The sequence below is a fragment of the Saccopteryx bilineata genome, chromosome 6, assembly GCF_036850765.1.
Source record: "Saccopteryx bilineata isolate mSacBil1 chromosome 6, mSacBil1_pri_phased_curated, whole genome shotgun sequence".
Taxonomy (NCBI): domain Eukaryota; kingdom Metazoa; phylum Chordata; class Mammalia; order Chiroptera; family Emballonuridae; genus Saccopteryx; species Saccopteryx bilineata.
In genome coordinates this window covers 17,759,719-17,779,847 of record NC_089495.1, presented here as the reverse complement: position 1 = coordinate 17,779,847, position 20,129 = coordinate 17,759,719, and the positions used below count along the sequence as shown (strand labels likewise).

The following is a 20,129-nucleotide window of genomic DNA, read 5'->3' as shown; positions in this document are numbered from 1 at the left end:
GTTATAAAATACTGTTATTACTTCTTAGAGAAAGGAATCAAAATTGATCATATGAAATTCAGCAGCTACATGGCTATTCAAAAGGCAATCTTTGTAAGTTCTTTTTATTTTTTTGAGGTGAAAATCAAAATAAAAAGAATCACTTAGATACCTGCTATTTTGGAAGTCACAGTAAGTTATACCAATTGCATTTATTTTGTAAATTTTTCAGAATAAATGCATTCCTGGAGAGATAGAAATCAATGCTTAACATCTAGTTGAGGTATAAAGAATGAGCCAACATTGTTGAAATGCAGAGGCTCAGATTGATTTTTCAATAATTAGCCATAGTAAATGAAGTTACCGAGACTGTTCAGTTGACCAAATTAAAACACACACACACAAATAAATATTTCCAAAACAAAATTACCAGTCATCAACATATATACGAAAACATTTCTGAAGCCTTTATTTACAAAAGCTTTAAAAACAAATAATACCCTCTGTTTTGCAAATAATGTTTTGTTTTTTAAAAAAGGACCACCCAGTTACAGCACTGTAATATAATGAAGAAAGGATGCACACAGAAAACAACCAATGTGGCTAACATTTGGAGATTTTCTAATATTATTACTGATTGAAGTGTAGATAACACACATCATAACTTGTAGTTCATCATTTCTGAGTAGAGTTAATGATTAATGTCTTCCTACACATGCTCTGGTCTAGTCACATATTCCGCATGGCTAAATATTTCACAGTCTCTTTTGTCGATATATATAAAATAGATTGCAAAGATATACACAGAAAAATAAACAAACATTACACTCCTCAGGTAATTTTATTAGCTATATATTAGCTACATGTATGTACACACACATATAGCTAACATATATATATATATAGTTTGTATTTTGTTATTGTACACCAAATCTCTCCATTCTTTTACCTTTGTAACAACTACGAAAGCACAATTTTTTGTCTTCTAATTTAATTTGGTACAAAATATACCTAAAAATTTGCTATCTTTGGACTTTAATGAAATTGATTTGTGGAATTAACAAATCAAGAGCTTGTAAGTATGGCTATAAAATTTTTTTTAACAAAGTTGTATGATGGATTAAAAAGCAGATTAAGGGAAGTGTACTATCCAAAAACAACTGCAGCTTCAACATCTTGGAGACCAGTTTCCTGGCAGACAATAAACATCCAATCACAAACAAGGATTTTCCTGAAGGGTGTAAAGCTGGTTTGAAAAGTTCTTCAGTCACAGAGCAGCCTACACATGCCAATTAGAAACTGACAGACACTGATGTGCTTGGAAGATTAAACACTACGTACAGAAACAGCAGTTATTAAGCTCCTCAGTAGTTCTTTGTCTTTTGTGTGTGTGTGTGTGTGCAGTCTTGCTGAATCAACCATTTTCACAATGTATGTGCTATATTCCATGGGTCAAAAACAAGCAAATACTTTATGAAGTTGGCAGATGATCATTTTTCCAGCTAAGAGCAAGAAAAACCAAATTTTCTGATAAAACAGAGGATCTGAGTCAGAATCACTCTCTAAAGTGCAAAATTGATGGTCCACAATCTCAAATAGCTAAAACTCCTGCAGAATGGAAGGGAGACATGAAACGGAAATAAATTACAGTCAGTGCTAGTTAATTTAGGAAAACGGAAACACAAACCAAGCTCAAGTGGGTCAAGTTTATAGATGCAGCTTTCCCATTCGCTGTCACACACGCCTGCAAACAAGTATATGAAGTTAAGGCCAAATCTAACCTGAATGCTTTTCTAGGTAAGCTCTGAGATAGGATTGGTCAGTTAGTATTGAAAGACAAAAAATAATAGGGGCTATTGAAGAAAAAAAAAGTACGGTCTATTGTTCAAGGGATTCAATCAGAGATAAAACCTATATACAAGCATGTGTGTAGCTCAGATAAAATAAAAATAGACTATTTTTTCATGTCATGACTGCTTGTTGGCCTCCTCTTCATATGCATTCCCTGTGCCATTCTGTACATAGGATGAACCAGAACCGAGGCCATACAAATGACCACAATATTTGGCATCATCAATATGATCTTCAAAGAACATCTAAAAAGGAATTTTGGAAAAAAAAAAAAGATCATTTAACCAAAAGGTACCACTGGTAATTGATATTTCAGCAACGTTAAGTACTGACTTCATTAACTATGATGACAGCTCTTTTCTATGGTGCCCCTTTGAGGCCACACATTTAAATTCAATGAGTAAGAATGGGGTTCTCAAGAGGTATAGAGCTCAAAAGGAATCAAAGAAAAAGACTACAAAAAACACATAAACACATCTTTCCTTTTAACATTTAGACCATGTTTACAAGATTTGTAACCATGGAAAAATGGCAGACATTTTTATTCATTCAAGTTAATGGTACTCAATGGTAAGAGTGAATGGAAACAGCCAATGGTGGGTGGGGGAGCTTTAGCTAAGTAGCCTTGAGTCTCCTTGCAAGGCCAAGTCGGCTAAAAACAAAGCCTAAGTACGTTCTAGGCAGTAGAATCTGAACATTCACACTCGGTTACTGTCCTTGAAGAAGCCAAGAAAAATAAAGATAGCAAATTAGTAGCAAGGAATCCACCATTAATAGAACCATTAAAGGATTTTTAAAAATGTAAAGCTGAAAATCCGAAAGGTTGTCTTAATTCTCTAATGTAGCACTGGAAAGACATACAAACGAAGTCTTTACTCTGATGAAGAGAGAGACCAAATCACTTCCGATTCAATACTACTTGGCAAAACAACTACTTGCTTTCTATTATTAATACATTTCTACCAAAAGTTTTAAATTTCTGAGTCTTCTTAGTCAATAATGTCTAAAAGTATATACTCAAAAGAATTTTATAGTAAATACTTTTTGAAAAAAGGAAAATATTTACTTTTGAAATACAGTGGTACCTTGAGATACAAATTTAATTCGTTCTATAACCGAGCTCTTAAGTCAGTCAACTTGTATATCAAACTGCTGATACTGGACCCATGCACCAATGCACCAACGCACCAACTAGCAGCAGCTTCCCGAATCACAACTCGTATCTCGGAATTTCACTTGGATCTCAAACAAAAATACCGACCGAGTTGCAGCTTGTATCTTAAAAAATTTGTATGTTGGTCTGTTCATATCTCAAGGTACCAATGTATTAAGCACAAGAGTTCATTCTATTGTTTCCGTACAAATAACGTTTTTCTTTGTGTTTTTACCTAAAGTGAGGCATACCTGTATGTATCACTTAACCTAAGGGTAGCCTTGGGTTCATTAAATTCTGTTCTTCCACCCCTAACTCCTTTATGTTGGAAGGCTTTATCACTGCCTCTTACCACTTAAGGAGGGTCTGCCCATGATTTGTGATTCTACCACTATACTTAAGATTTTATTTATTTGGAATTCAAGCACCTCATGGTAAGACTACTAAAAAGCATGAGTCCTACTCTATAAACCCTGAAAGAACTGAAGAATGGAATGAACAAGTAATATTTTTACCAGCAGTTTAATGCCTAAGATGAGGCCAGAGGAAACTGAACCTGAACGGATGCCCTGACTTGGCAGAGCAGCACGGACGTGACCGACAGATTTCTGGAGTTCTCCCGCTAGTAACACACGTGACCTTGGATAAAGGTACTACAGCGCTGGCCTCAGATTTCTCACCTAAGAATACACGACCTCCAAGGTAGTTTAAATTTTTTAGTCTACAAAGAACTTATTTTTTCATTTCTGTTTGAACCACACTTCAAGATGACTCATTTTTAAATAATTTCATTCAAATGTAGTAGATATGGCTGATAAGGTACCTCTAATAATATCTTCACTTAATAAGTACTTATTGCCCCAAAATTTTGTATAAGATTTTTAATGTTCTCAATCTAACAACCGAGAAAAAGGCACTGATGTCTTCATACTTCTCTCATTTTGAAGAAGGCCATTCCTGTGAGCAAGGAGTCGGACCCTGCCTGATGCTGCGGTCCTATCCGCTCCAGCTCCAGCTGCTCAGCCACCTCCTGCAAGCCACCCTGGAAGACAGCAAGAGCCCGTCAGAGAGGGATGCCGCAGCGCCGGGTCACAGCTACGTAACTCCGACAGTGAGCAGCACATACATGCATCTTAGGGTGTACAGACGGGCCAGTACGAAGACTGGAAGACAGAGAATGTGAATTATTAACGTTATTTACTGAACTGGACAAAGTTTATAATTTAATAGAAAATTAGCTCTTAATTAGGCACATGTATCTTTATTATGTGTTTTAAGGCACGTAAGGAAATAATATTCCTGAAGATGGAGAAGCAGGTCATACACACAAGGTCACAGGTATGCCGGGGAATAACATCGAGTGCAGGAAGTCAATCCATCCATTGATCAGTAAAACTGTAGGTAGTTCCTGTCACATTTCTTAAGCTTTTTAGTAATCTATCTCTAGATAATTCGTAGAAAACAAAACTATGACTAAGCCAACCTTAAGAATTCAGTAAGTGCATAATTATGGTTTTGCTAGTTAAAAAGAAAAAGTATGTGTTTATAATACAACTCCTTAGAAGGATCTGCTAAAAATATGCCTATATTACGCCTGACTTGTGGTGGCGCAGTGGATAAAGCATCGATCTGGAAATGCTGAGGTTGCCGGTTCGAAACCCTGGGCTTGCCTGGTCAAGGCACATATGGGAGTTGATGCTTCCTGCTCCTCCCCCCTTCTCTCTCTCTGTCTCTCTTTCCTCTCTCTCTCTCCTCTCTAAAAAAAAAAAAAAAAAAAAAAAATTAAATAAAAATATGCCTATATTAATATTGCTAGGATTAAAAAGGAAAGATGGTAAGAGTGAAACAAAAGAAAAAGAATAAATCAAGAGGGAGAAAGGAAAGGAGGGAAGTAGGGAGGGAGGAAAGGAAGGATAGTAGTGAGGGAGGGAAGAACAATAGTAAAAAAGGAAAGCAAGATCAGGAAAAGTAAAACAAACATAAAGGAAGTCCTCCCTAAACGGTGAAGGCCTCTATCAGCAAGCCAGCCCTCTGTTTATCACAGCCTGAAACAGTGCTTGGCACAGCAGCTGCTTCTGTGCTAAAAATAGCATGAGGATTAGGTATCATTAGCAGCTGCTTAGGAGTGCAAAGGGCATTCAGTGTGGTGGACTACCAGACAAAAAGCACTGTTGTTGTGAACCTAAATTTTAACATACCAGATCACTCGGGGTGTATTCAGATATCTGATATACTTAGAAGTTATCCAATAATATATACATAATGAGCAATAATTTGGTTCTGTTTCTGAAAACCGCCACTGTACAGGTATCAGTTTTAAAAAGCATTTCCAAAGCCACATGAAAACATTCGGGTCTTAGGTTCTCAGTATGTCATACGTTCAGGGTGAGGGCTGAGTTTCTAGAGAAGTAAGGCTTTCCCAGTGCAAGCTCACAGGAGCCACGCACTAGATGTCTCGTCCAACTAGGCAGCACTGTGCGGCTCGCAGCTGCTACAGACATGAGATCATCGTTCTCCAAGACTCCCGTGCTTATGTGCGCTCTCCTACAAGGAGGCAAGCTGACACTGGCCAAGGCTTTCTCCAATGATTTTCAGTTTATATGCGCTCTCCTACAAGGAGGCAAGCTGACACTGGCCAAGGCTTTCTCCAATGATTTTCAGTTTATATGCACTCTCCTACAAGGAGGCGAGCTGACACTGGCCAAGGCTTTCTCCAATGATTTTCAGTTTATGTGCGCTCTCCTACAAGGAGGCAAGCTGACACTGGCCAAGGCTTTCTCCAATGATTTTCAGTTTATGTGCGCTCTCCTACAAGGAGGCAAGCTGACACTGGCCAAGGCTTTCTCCAATGATTTTCAGTTTATGTGCGCTTTCCTACAAGGAGGCAAGCTGACACTGGCCAAGGCTTTCTCCAATGATTTTCAGTTTATGTGCGCTCTCCTACAAGGAGGCAAGCTGACACTGGCCAAGGCTTTCTCCAATGATTTTCAGTTTATGTGCGCTCTCCTACAAGGAGGCAAGCTGACACTGGCCAAGGCTTTCTCCAATGATTTTCAGTTTATGTGCGCTCTCCTACAAGGAGGCAAGCTGACACTGGCCAAGGCTTTCTCCAATGATTTTCAGTTTATGTGCGCTCTCCTACAAGGAGGCAAGCTGACACTGGCCAAGACTTTCTCCAATGATTTTCAGTCTATTTGTCAAAGCAAAATTTCCTATTTAATTTCTCAAATATTTCTTTCTGAATAAAGGTAATGCTCTTTCACCATCTTACATATAACTGTACTTCTAAAAATATGGTAAGGAAAAAACTTAATATAGGTTCTATGAAGCAACCACCTTACCTAAATATTTTTCTATTTCTTTTAAGTTATAGCTTAAATACAAGTGCACCTGAAACAATAAAACCACTGTATTCCTGACTGCACCATCATAAGTGAATTCATTCTCAAATTAAAGGAGCACTATGCCTAACTAAAGAAATTCTCCTTTTGAAAAACTTAATGTTCAACAGTAACATGTTATTACCCATGGTAAGCAGTGTCAGATGTAAAATACTGTCCAGACAGGCCAGTTATTTACTATAGCACTTACTGCTAAGAAGGCACACATGTGGGCCAGGAGAGGAAACCAAAGCAAAGCAAACCCGTTAGCAACGGAACTTAATTCCTGGGACTCAATCATATGACTACCCAACAGAATAATCTCCAGCCAAGAGGAGACGAAGGAGAACTCCTACACACCCCTGACCACGCCTGCACACTGCTGGCCACTCCGATTCTTTTTTTATTTTTACAGTGAGAATCAGAGAGAGGGACAGACAAGACAGGAACGGAGATGAGAAGCATCAATCCTTAGTTTTTCATTGTGACACCTTAGTGCAGGGGTCCCCAAACTTTTTACACAGGGAGCCAGTTCACTGTCCCTCAGACCGTTGGAGGGCCGCCACATATAGTGCTCCTCTCACTGACCACCAATGAAAGAGGTGCCTCTTCCGGAAGTGCGGGGGAGGGGGCGGCGGATAAATGGCCTCAGGGGGTCGCATGGGGCGTAGTTTGGGGACGCCTGTCTTAGTTCATTGACTGCTTTCTCATATGTGCCTTGACTGTGGGCCTTCAACAGACTGAGTAACCCCTTGCTCAAGCCAGTGACCTTGGGTCCAAGCTGGTGAGCTTTGCTCAAACCAGATGAGCCCGCGCTCAAGCTGGTGACCTCGGGGTCTCAAACCTGGGTCCTCCGCATCCCAGTCTGACAGTCTATCCACTGCGCCACCGCCTGGTCAGGCCACTCGGATTCTTGCACGGGTAGAGGATGCGCACCTGGGAGTGGAACCTGCACTCTGCACGAGGGCCTCCGTTTCCGTGCTGCGTTGTGATTTGCAATCTGGCAAGCAATGGCAAACATCGGACCCTTGGCTTGCATTTTACTGAAAACTTACTCTGCCAGTGTATGTTAAAGCTCTGCAAAAGGATTTCTTATTAAGCATTTTATACGCGAGAAACAAAAGAATCAAATGACCAGATAACGTCAAACTAAACTATCCGGTCTGAATCACCATGCCAGCGCTGGCCCCTGTCAGTACCAGCTCTGAACATGTGCCGATGACAGATAAGCCGCTCGCAGCCTTACCTTGAGGTTTTTGCAGCTCTTCATGAGGTACTTCACATCATAAATGACGGGAAAGAACAGCCGAAGGATCTCGAAGAAGTCAAGTTCTTCCTCAGGCAGGTTAGAATTGGTCAGGATTTTGATTAGGTAGCCAAAGTCATAACCACTACAAAAGGGTTAAAAGAATATAGAAGAGGAACCATAAATACCACAGACATGAAAAACCTTTTCTGGTACAACTATTAGGTGAATCACGTTGTAGGCAAAAAAGGGATCGACAAAAACGGGGCACAGAAACCAGAGAAAATAAAAATGTCCACAATTATAATGGTAAAATGGCATTATCTTACACAGACCTGTCGATGCACTGGATATCAATATGCAAATGTCCACCACTATCCCAAGCCTGTAGTCACTAAACTACTATTGTGTTCATCCTTGAAAAGAGAACTCCTCACAGTATCAAAATGCCTGCAGTAGATGTCTAAAAACTTTAACTATGGAAGTGAAGAAATAAAGATGAATGGAAATTGACCAAAAAAGTCAAAAGGCAACAAGAGAAGTGGCATTCAAAAGGCAAAAATAATGCAAATCTTCCCAGTCATTTACATCAAGAGGTCACAGACTTCAAAAATCCGAAGTTAATTCCCTACTAACGTATATTCACTTCCTTTAAGTAATTTTATCAATACGTACCCTCTTCCCTCAAAATTCTTCCTGTTCCTATCTCATTATGGCTCCCCAAGAGATTCTAACGGGAATGTTGCACATGAAAGAAGAGAAGGCAGCAAAGGCTGAGAACAATCTAGAACAAAATGCAAACCCACACTAATCAAGTCGTCCTCTGCCTCCTGTCTGCTTCCCCACAGGGCAGCGCCGCCACTCCTGTGCCACAGCTACGTGCCCTGTCCCCACTTCCTTCCAGGGCCACTGCCAGACCTGCCCTGGAGTCCACACCTTATTTCCTACACATTGCTTTTCTTGTACTATCCTTTAAAATGCAACTATGTTTTCTCTACTAGCTTAAAGGGCAGGAATCACTTTTTAAAAATCTCTTTATTGTACATAGTTGGAACTCAGCATTTGATGAGATGTTATTGATGTATCTTTTGGAGAGGATACAATAAAATTTTTATTTAATACTCAGAATTTTACTTCCAATCTAAAAAAAGATAAAACTTTACCACTGAAGATCTTTTAGAACTATCAAAGCATAAACAATAAACAGCAGAAACCTTTACATTTCTGGTAGTTGGTAAGGTAGTACTCGGCTGTCTACTTAAAATGGAAGTCAATACAGCATTTGCTTACTACTAAAAAAGATTACATTAGAGTATAGAATTTATAAATTTCTTAGTCTTTATCTTCTAGAACTAGATTATAACATGAAGAAAATATTAGATGGCATTTTGCAGAATAAAATCTTAGCATCTTGACAAGTACTCAAATACATCAGAGTCTAATCTAGACTCTAAACTCTAGGATGACATGAACCCTTTCTGTTTTTTATTCATCTTAATATCCCCAGTGTCTCCTACTGGGGCCAAAAGACTGTTTCTCTAACAATTTTCAGTTCATCTGTCAAAACAAAATTTCCTATTTAATTCCTAAAATACTGTATTTATTGAATGAGAGACCATGTTACATTCAGTGAAAGAACAGGACAATTTTTTCCCATTCTTTTGACCAGGAAAATAAAGAAAGAAAAAAAAAGGAATTCAAGAACATTCCTCAAATTAAGAGACCTAAGTCCTATTTCCTGAGGGACAGATTCAAGTGGTAAAGAACAGAGAAAAGATGACAGGTAAAAATTAGTTATGTTCAGTATCTCCAATTCAAAATTACTGTTGAGTGCTATAGCACAGTTCAGAACATGAACAAACAGTTCATGACTACAGATCACTGCTCTGCCCAGAGCTGGAAATGGTTAAAGCAAAAGGGAATCTGAGTATAAGAACATCAGCACCTGCTTAATACAAATGCTTTTTTATGGTTTTAAAACATAACAAAAGGCCAAATAAAGTCATACCAAGGCCACTTTTAGTTCCCGGGCTGCCAGTTTAGTTTACTTAGATGGGAAAGCTCCTGCCTCAAGTCTATTTCTACAAACAGAACTAATTTCCTTTCTAGAAATTCTCAACAATCTAGTTTTATAAATAGAAGAATGAAAAAATCCCTTTTACTGAGAATTTACTGTGAATAAAGGATTTTACTGGATGGTTTAAATATTACTGATCATTAAAACAATTCTGCAAGATAGTTTTTCCAAATGATGTCATCCTGATCACCTTGTTTTTAAAACATTAAACTCTACCACATCAACCCCTAGCATTTTCTTTTTTTTTCCATAGTATTTATCAGCACCTAGCAAACCACAATATAAATTTCATTATTTAGAGAAATTATCCCTAATCCCACCAGAATGTAAATTCTATGAGAACAAGAATTTTAGTCTGTTTTGTTCATATCTTTTTTTTTTTTTTTTACAGAGACAGTGAGTCAGAGAGAAGGATAGACAGGGACAGACAGACAGGAACGGAGAGAGATGAGAAGCATCAATTATTAGTTTTTCGTTGCGTGTTGCAACACCTTAGTTGTTCATTGATTGCTTTCTCACATGTGCCTTGACCGCGGGCATTCAGCAGACCAAGTAACCCCTTGCTGGGGCCAGTGACCTTGGGTCCAAGCTGGTGGGCTTTTGCTTAAACCAGATGAGCCCACGCTCAAGCTGGGGACCTCAGGGTCTGGAACCTGGGTCTTCCACATCCCAGTCCGACGCTCTATCCACTGTGCCACCACCTGGTCAGGCTGTTTTGTTCATATCTTAATTCCTAGAATTTTATCACCGTGCAAGGCATATAGTAGATAGTATTTTTTAAATTAGTGAGTGGTTTCATTCATGCGAGGTAATATTAAATAACCTAAGGTACACAGATCCCAAATGGCATGGCTGGACTCTCACTGAGCTCTGTTTTCCCAGCCGGTGCCCTTTCCCTATCACACTCTCTCCGTGGACCCCACACTACTGACCTGTCAGCAGTTAGCCTCGGAGGAGTTAGGAGCCCACAGCCCGGCAGCCAGTTCTTCACAGAACTAAGCCCTGAAGTGCTGAGACAGTGAACCCGGCCGAGTGTGAGCAGCCAGGAAATGGTAACACACATGCCGCTTTCTTCTTTTGTTTATCCCCCCACTCCACCACCACCCCGTTTTAATTTTAAGTGTGAGGTTTCGTGTGGCCAAAACACACATGCCATTTCAATGCGCTCTTTTACCTATGAAATGATAACCATTTGACCCCTTCACAGAGGACCACTCCCGATGTCATAAGAAGTTCTGCAAAGTACTGGGTCTCAATTCCTTCCTCCTCATGTTTTTTAAACTGGATACCAGATGTTGTTAGAAGCTCTATAGAGTCTTGGGCATACATGTCCTCCCTGGCAGGGGAAGAAGAAATACAACATTCAAAAGTGCCATACTTCACACAAACAGGTTTTCTTGACTTCATCTACAACTGCAATGCCACGAACGAGAAAGAGCACTGGCTTGGGTCTAGCTGTCCCAATGTTTCACATATACAAAAAGAAAATGCAGTTTAAATATAAAGGTCATTACTTCAGAAAAGTGTGCACACATAAAATCATCATTCAAAACTGCCCAAGGGTGAGATATTCATCTTTACTATGACCTCAATCTAACTGAGTTTGAAGAAAATGGGTCTTCTACTCCCCAGGCAGCAGCACACCGAGGAGCAGGTCCTGTCCGGGGGCTTCCAGGCTCGGCAGCCACCTCAGTGCTGATCCATGCGCTGTGGCTACAGGGTGCGGGCGGGCCGCAGGCTAAGGGCCTGCACTCGCAGACCACGCTCTCAGCAGCCCGAGCGGAGAGCTGGCGGAACAGCTGATGTGGTTGAGTTTAACTCCATTCCACATAAAGGGAGAGGAGATGCCGCCTCTCACTCATAACCGGCCTTTCCAATGGCCAAAATGTGCAGTAAACTGATCAGAAAGGCCTCTCCTGCCACAGCAATCATTTCTTCTTCTAACAATCTTAACCCTAGAAGATGACCTTCCAAAAATCAAGCCAGGAAATCTAAATATAAACCAATCCCTCAATACTTCACTTAAGCCAAAAAAGAAAACCATCTCTACTTTCTAAGTACAGACAGGTATCTAAGATAGCAAATTAAATAAGCGACCAAAATGAAGGTATGTTTCTGAGAATGTCAAGTACCTTGTGCATTGCCCATTAGGTATTATTTACTTTTTAAATTGTAAGAATACTGCTTTTCATAATTTAGCAGAAGACAATCCTATTAAAAGGTTTAATAAAACTAAATGAAAGGAACATTATATCTGAGACAAAATGTATTCTTATGGTCTATTCCCTGGAAATCAATCTGCTCCTAATTGTCTTTGAAAAATAAAACTAGCTGCCAAAATATTGAAAAACAGGGAAAAACACAACAAGCATTGTCAAAACTTTCTCTGGAAAATCCTTCAAGAAGGACATCTGAATAAGGCCAATACAACAACCTTTTCAGTAAACCATAGATATTATTGCCCTTATACACTAGAAATATGTATCTCCTACTAGAGTTTCACCCATCAGGCTGTGACACTACCATGGGGAGGAATGTTTTAGCAATTATAACCAAACAAACAACAGTTTCTTCCTCCAGGCTCACATTATTCTGCGCCATACGCTTGTTTTTAGTTTGTCTCTCTCAACCAAAATGTAAGATTCAAGAGAGCAATCATTTTTGTCTCTTTTGTTCGATGTTATATCATTAGATCAAAAAATACATGAGGTGGAACAGTGAATGTTGCGCTATTTATTTATGTCAGTATTTCCCAAACTTGTCCAATGGTAACAAGCACCCAGAAAGCTTACAAAAATGTGGATTCCTAAGTCCCATATCCAGACCTCCTGAATCTCAATCCTCAGGAGACCTGGATGAGCTCAGGTATTTTATGATCAAGTAAGTTGGAAAACAAAAATAAGTATATAAATTCTTTTTTTTTCGCTGCAGAGCGCACAAGGCTCAACTCAGGTAAGTTATTGTACTGTCATCTAAATTTCACTCAACTAAGTATTTTATCATCTGTAATGAACTCCAGGCTTTATAATACTTGTGTAATTAGAAAGACAAAGCTGAGAACCCTATCCAGGTAAGCTAGCTAAATCTCCAAATAGGATAAAAACCACACAAACTTCATGTGGTAAGAGAAAATTCCATAATTGTTATGACTCAATTCTCTCAATCAATAGACTGTCCCTTTCCCATAGTGTCCATGTCAATGTGTTAAAAGCCTCTACCTACAACTACAAACTTAGTCTCCCACACAATCACATTTTCAAACATGCAGATTAGAGATTTTATAGTTTAGAAACACCCTCCAAGCTCAATGCATTCCTGGCTCACCACACACTTTACATTTTTAAAAATGTAAACTCTTATATATTTAAATTTGTGTTGAAAATCATGAGTAAGAGGCAAATAAACTGGAATATATTGTCACAAATACACAAATGGTTACTAAATTTATATAATGAACTCAAACTGGTAGAACACAAAGATGCCCCCCAAATCTGCGATGGCTATGAAAGACAGCATGAACAGCCTGCAATTTGCTGACAACTGTACTTTTATGCTCAAATGCCTGTACAACATCTATAAAACAAAGTGAAAGCCACCTTCCATTTGATTCTGTAGATCCTTCTACTTACGGCCCTTCCTCTCTCCTCTGCCCTGTCATTTTCCTTAAACAAAGTCTTCCTTTCTTTTTTTATATATATATGTATATATATATTTTTTTTCTTCATTTTTCCGAAGCTGGAAATGGGGAAGCAGTCAGACAGACTCCCGCATGCGCCCAACCGGGATTCACCCGGCATGCCCACCAGGGGGCAATGCTCTGCCCATCTGGGGCGGTGCTCTGTTGCATCCAGAGCCATTCTAGCGCCTGAGGCAGAGGCCACGGAGCCATCCTCAGCACCTGCGCCATCTTTGCTCCAATGGAGCCTCAGCTGTGGGAGGGGAAGAGACAGAGAGGAAGGAGAGGGGGAGGGGTGGAGAAGCAGATGGGTGCTTCTCCTGTGAGCCCTGGCCGGGAATCGAACCCGGGACTCCTGCACGCCAGGCTGACGCTCTACCGCTGAGCCAACTGGCCAGGGCCAAGTCTTCCTTTCTGTTACCACTGAAGCATGATCCTGTGTAATCTCTACACTATTCAAATGACTCTCTCAAATATCAATTATTCCTGTAATGAGATCGATGATTCTTTACAAAAATTAATTCTTATCTCTTCTGCTAATGGAATTCCACCCATGGCTTTCCTTTCTTCTTCACAGCTCTTCAATGCTCCACTTTAATTTTCATGTACAAATCAACTCCAAACTCAGTTTGGAGAGATTTCTCATCTATATTGATCAGTATCTAACAATTCTCATTCTTGGACTTCAGCAATAGGGAGCAGACAGAAGAGTTATGGGACACTGTTATAATGATCATGACCAACTCTCCTCAAATCTTCAGCCCTGGTGCCTACCACAGCTGCTGACACATCCATTTTAAGCACATAACAGAAAGTGAAATTTCATCTTTCTTCAAAACATCCAAGGTTCTGTTCATGATGCTCTTGTCTCCACATTAAGTAGTACTGATTTTATCTTCCGTCTGAACTTTTCAACTTAAATATTCTCTACTCTATCCTTAAACAACTCTCAAGACATTAACATTAGTAGAAGTGTCGGCCAAACTACTGTAGCCCTCTCTGTACAGGAAAGAAGTCTTTCAGAATTTGTAATAACAAAGTAGTTATTAGAATGAAGATATTTCTAGAGAAGGAAAACATTGATTTAGACACTGCTGGGTCACCTCCTACTCAGGAAAGATCACAGCAGCATCTGTACTGAGATCACAACAGCATCTTAAAAAGTGTTCTAATAGAGACGAGTTTAGGAAAAAAGTAACATGGAACACAGGAAAGAAATAGTAAAGAAATAATTTTAAAAGGTGTTCTCTGGAAAAAGAATAAAAAGCCACTTTCTGTGTTTCTGAGCTATATAGTACTTATAAAAGGTTATTCTCAGCTTGAATAGAGACAAGTATTTTTCACCCTTTACCAGGTTCTAGAGAGTATATTTTAAAATCCAACAGAGTAAAACAGAGTCAGGCTAACACAGTGCAAATATAAGCAATACTATTGCAACACTGACAACAGTACCCTCTAAAACTGTCAGCCCTGCTTCTCTTATCTTACGGGCTAAAATACCACATTACTCTACGGAGAATGAGAGGTTCATACATTGGCACTACCATCTTCTGTACCACATCTTCTTTCACTATTTTTCAAATCAGATGTTACATTATATTATACAGGTACAGGCTGTCAAAGAGGACACTGCAATATTATAACATACTTTGAATGTGTTGAACATTTCCAGGACTTACAGTCAGTTTATAAACAATCTACCCTTGGCCAAAACAATCTAAATTTCCCTAAGCTATTAAGACTAGTCCTACCAAACAGAGAGAAGGATTATAAGTAAAGAAACTGAGTTTTGAGCCAGGGCCTGAGTTAGAATTCAGATTCTGGAAGACAATCTGCCAGATTCTGAACTGTTTCTAAAAGAAACACCAGGTTATAGGTCACTATTACTTCCCCCATATGGAAGTTAGAAAAGGCTTTGTGGGCTGTCCCGGGAATAGTATAACAATTGTATATCATTGATTTAAAAGGAAAATGCACCCAAGTTTCCAAGAAATACCTTACCACCTTTGACATATAATCTGCTCATAAACTAGAGTATGACTGTAATAAAAAGACTTCACAAGCACAATAATTACAACAAAAATGTACATATTTCAATTGTACTCAAAGTTTGAAAGTGAAACTAGTGATCTAATTGTTTCTATTAAAAAGTATTTTCAATATGTAAAGTTTCCAAATTTCAACAAAAAATGGCAGTCATTCTTTTCACATAACATTTCTGTAACTCAAAGTGCATGAATTTAGGAGTCTTCCTGATACATTATTTCTTCCAATATAAAGAAGAAACCCAACCTTTGAAATTTTAGGTTTTAAAAAAGTATCATATTTCCGGGATAACTATACCACACTTAATTTGAATTTCATTCACTATACCCCAGAAAAATCAATTCCAAAAATTTAACTAAAAAAAAAAAACAAAAACGCGTGGGCCCTGTCCAGGCAGCTGAGTTGGTTAGAGCATCATCCAGATTATGCCAAGGTTGCTGGTTTGATCCCCAGTCACGGCACGTGTAAGAATAGCCCAATGAATGCATAAATAAGTGGAACTACAAATCAATGTTTTCTTTTTTCTTTCTTTCTACCTCCCCTTTTGTCTTTCTCTAAAAATCAATAACTTTTTTTTAAATGTTTGGGTTATATTTACTTTCCACTTACGTCAAATTAAACTTAAAATTAAATTGCCAAGTTGAAGTTCCTGGAGGGTATTCTCCTTGCTCATTCATAAACGTCAGTCCTAGCTGAATTATCTTTAACAAGTCTACATTACACCGCAACAGTTGATACTGATAGTCAGCATTGCTCCGGAATTCTCCAATAGGTCTTGCAACCACACCTGGAAACTCGGTATCCTGCAAAACAGTTTAAAATTCATTGTTTACTAAAAACCACAGTCCACAAATTCCTAGAATAACCGATTTTTGGTATAAATCAAAGAATCCTGTTATGGATGGTATTCTATAGACTCATATTTTATGACAAAGTACCTTTTAACTAAGAAGAGCATCACTTTTGAACCCACAAAATGAAACTCCACAAACTTAATGTTTTCCTTATTTTAATTCTCAGTAAAAAACTATTACATATAACGTACACATGATAAGTGCAACCAAGTACTCTAATCCAAAAGGAAAGAAATCATAAACTGATGTTTCTCAAGGGGTATGTGAAACTATGCTATTTTAATGTTAAAACAAATAAAATACTGACCAAAAAGAATGAAGAATGCATCAGAATTTCCAATTGCTTTTCTTGGGCAAGGTTCATCTAAGCACCAAACTTTCATAATCTCTTGAACTAAAACAGCGCTTTCTTTATACCCCAGAGAAAGTATGTCATCAAAACTTCATGCCATTCACACATTCCTGTAGAATATTATCACACCTCCAACGTTGTTACTCCTTATCATCTGAGAAATAAGTGATCACTAGCAATTTCTCACTAGCGTTTTCTATCAGACAAAAAATTAAATTCTACCTATGAATAAGAACACCTTTATTAACTAGAACATTATCTACATACACACAAATATTTGTATTTTAACCAATCAACCTATCCCTCCCAATAAAAGCATAATTATTTGTATTAAAAATACTGAGAAAATGATACATTTAGTATTAAAATTCAAATTAGAAAGCAAAGAACAAATTCTAAATACCAAGTCACTATAAACAGTAAAGCAGGGGTCGGGAACCTTTTTGGCTGAGAGAGCCATGAACGCCACATATTTTAAATGTAATTCCATGAGAGCCATACAACGATCTGTGTACATAATGCATTATCCAATAAAAATCTGGTGTTGTCTCGGAGGACAGCTGTGATTGGCTCCAGCCACTCGCAACCATGACCATGAGCGGTAGGAAATTAATGGATTGTAATACATGAGAATGTTTTATATTTTTAACGTTATTATTTTTATTAAAGTTTTGTCTGTGAGCCAGATGCAGCCATCAAAAGAGCCAGATCTGGCTCGCGGGTCATAGGTTCCCGACCCCTGCAGTAAAGGAATTGAAGCTGCTCTCTAAATTCAGTCCAACTCTATAACCACTTTATTGGTTGATATGTATTATACTATATGGAAGGACAAAGGAATATTAAGACACTAACCACTTGTTTCACAAAGCTAATTATTAGGTTAACAGTAGAGTAATCATAACAGACGTACAACATGCAGTAGTAAAGAAGCAAAATAATTAACTAAGATAGTCTAGGCAGATTGAATAGTATATGCAAAACCAAAGATGCTTAACAGCACAGTGTGTTCATGGAACACTAGATAATTAAAAAAACACACAACAAAACCAAACAACAAAACAATGCAGATCAACAATGTTTCGCTGGAAGATCTGATTTTTTTGTTTGAGAAAGACATCCAGGAGTTCCCTAGCTGGAAGCCCATCCAGTTTTATCAGTTAGGCCTTTGGATTGCTAGAAACTGACACCTGTAGATAGGTCCTCATGTTCTTCTATTGAATATAAATGATTTCACACTTCAACATGGGACAAGGCTAATCTGTAACCATGACTGAAATAGACAAAAACACAAGCATTGTCCAAACCAAGAAAATGACCAAACATCCCTCTATCTTGATTAATGACTGCTGCTTCTTTATAGCTTTGGACATAGTCTAGTCTTCTATATAGAATTACCCCAGCTTCCTCACAACACCCAGAGCAGAGCGAGGCCCTGCTTCCCAAGCCCTATCTAAAACCACTGAAAACAAGGTTCCTCCAATGGTATGCACTTTCCCTCACTCCCACTCCAGTGAGAAATACACACAACTTGTCAACATTGTAAGTGGGTTCTTGGTCTTTGAAGTACACTGACAAAATTTTTTTTTCATAAAAGATTACCCTCCCAAATCAACCAACAGGGTTGATTGAATTCAAGACTTTAAAAATCCCTCTTCCTCTTAATTATAAGCAGCATTTTAAGGATGTTTGATCAAAGACATACCATAGCAACGTAATTATATTTTCGAATAACTTGACGAATTTTCTTCATCTCTTCATCCAGGTTGCAAGCCCAAACTTCACAAATTCTTTGGCTATGATCTACCGTTGCTGCTGGCATAGTGAGGGCACAAGGAGTCTAGCTGCCAAGCATCAAATGTTACACTTGATTGACGATCTGTTTCATAAAATACGTTATCCTTTATTTGTGTACCTATCAAAATAAAAAAACAAAATAAAATCCACCTATACCAGAAACCAGAATCGTAAAATAACTGAGTCGGTAGAAACCTAGGACATTATTTATTCAAAGTCCTTGATTCATAAGAAAATCAAATTTTAGAAAGTGACTTGCCTAAAGTCACACAGCTAATCAGTAGGAAAAAGGAGCTACAATTTCCTGATTCCAGTATGTTACATAAAAATAGTGTTTTATGTGTACATACTCATCATTTCTTACTAAAGACTACTCTGAATTCAACTCCCTCAAATAGAAATTGATAAAGATGTCCATTTTCAAACAAAAATGAAAAGTGAAATACTAATGATAGACAAGTAAAAACATCAGGTGTTACTAGGACAGAAGTAATGTGTTTGTTTTTATTTCTCACTAACAAAACATTCAAAATTTTACTGGCATTTATCCAAGCCAGATTGAAGGGGACCAAAGTAAACTAACTTAAGAAAAAGCAAAAAACAAAACAAAACAGAAAAGCCCTGAGAAATAAGGAACAGACACAGAGAAAAGCAGGCATGTCAAATTTTTAATTTTCTAAAAAAAAATCACAGGATTTTCCCTGGTCACCAAACACACATCTCACGTTTCTGTATATATACAGTACATTGGTTTCATGATATATGATAACAGGACAGACCAACATTTTGATTCTTGAGCAAGGAAATGCTCCTTCATTTTTCACATGATTTGAAAAAAATCACAACAAAGGTTAAAAAAAAGGAACTAAGACCCCCCCCCCTTAAAATTCTGTAGTCACAAATGTATCCAGGGGGTCCCTCCTCTAGAACCCTCCCCACTATGCTACACACGGGGACCCTGGGGTTTAACACCGCTTGTCTCCACCTCTCTCCACCGCAGTTCCGGAAGCGAAGAGGCACCGGACCGGAGAGCTCATGACTTGAGGTCGCCTTTTCGGGACCTGCAGGTTCCCAGAGAAACGGGAGGGCAGTACGGAAGCATCCAAGCCGCGGGTAACTGTCTCCCCGGGCAGAGAGCCAGGCGGAGGTGCTGTTAACCATTTACTGGAGCCAGGCGGGCCGCAGAGCACCGCCGCCTGAAGGAATGCGAGGCGCCGAGCATCCAGGCCACCGCCCTCCACTCCCAATTTCGGTCCCACCACAGCGAAGCCCCAGGTACAAAGCCTTTGCGTCATCACCCCGCGCCAGCTCCTCGACAAGCCTCCAGCCCAGTTACCTTCCCCCCAGCCTGCCCCGCTACCCAACTCTCTCCTCCGCCAGCCGCGCTCCAGCTGGCGCCATCGCGCGCCCTCTCAGGTTCAGCGTCCCCACCCCCTTGCTACTTCCCCAACCTGCCCCTCCCCCGTAGCCTGCTGCAGACGCAAGATCTACTTGTGTCACTGAGCTCGCACTTCTCCTCCTCCTCCTCGCCATAGAGACAGCACCCAGCGGCGGCGGCGGCGGCGGCAGCGGCGGCGGCGGCGGATGCCCCATAGACACCTCTCGCCCAGCAAGGGGGAAGGGGAGCCTGAGCGGCGCCGCGCCGCGCCGTCGCTCCTCGTACGTCCTGGCGGAGGGGGGCGGGGCGCTAGGTGATGACGCGCACGCAGAGGGGGCGGTGC

At 39.5% G+C, this 20,129-nt stretch overlaps 1 protein-coding gene across 4 annotated transcripts; it reads right to left on the bottom strand.

The window, feature by feature from the left end:
• Window positions 1–423: 423 nt before the first annotated feature.
• Window positions 424–20,057, bottom strand: CNOT7 (CCR4-NOT transcription complex subunit 7). 4 transcript variants are annotated; one of them, XM_066237681.1, is made up of 7 exons: window positions 19,900–20,052; window positions 18,317–18,526; window positions 16,018–16,211; window positions 10,861–11,022; window positions 7,610–7,754; window positions 3,915–4,025; window positions 424–2,075 (listed from the first exon to the last, which is right to left on the bottom strand). In XM_066237681.1, exons 2-7 carry the CDS (start codon window positions 18,431–18,433, stop codon window positions 1,947–1,949), a joined length of 858 nt encoding a protein of 285 aa, XP_066093778.1. In that variant the 5' UTR covers window positions 18,434–18,526; window positions 19,900–20,052; the 3' UTR covers window positions 424–1,946. The 4 variants fall into 4 exon arrangements, with proteins under 4 accessions (XP_066093778.1, XP_066093779.1, XP_066093780.1 ...); XM_066237682.1 differs by having other exon boundaries at window positions 19,920–20,047; XM_066237683.1 differs by lacking the exon at window positions 19,900–20,052 and adding an exon at window positions 19,394–19,737.
• Between the last annotated feature and the right edge of the window lie 72 nt (window positions 20,058–20,129).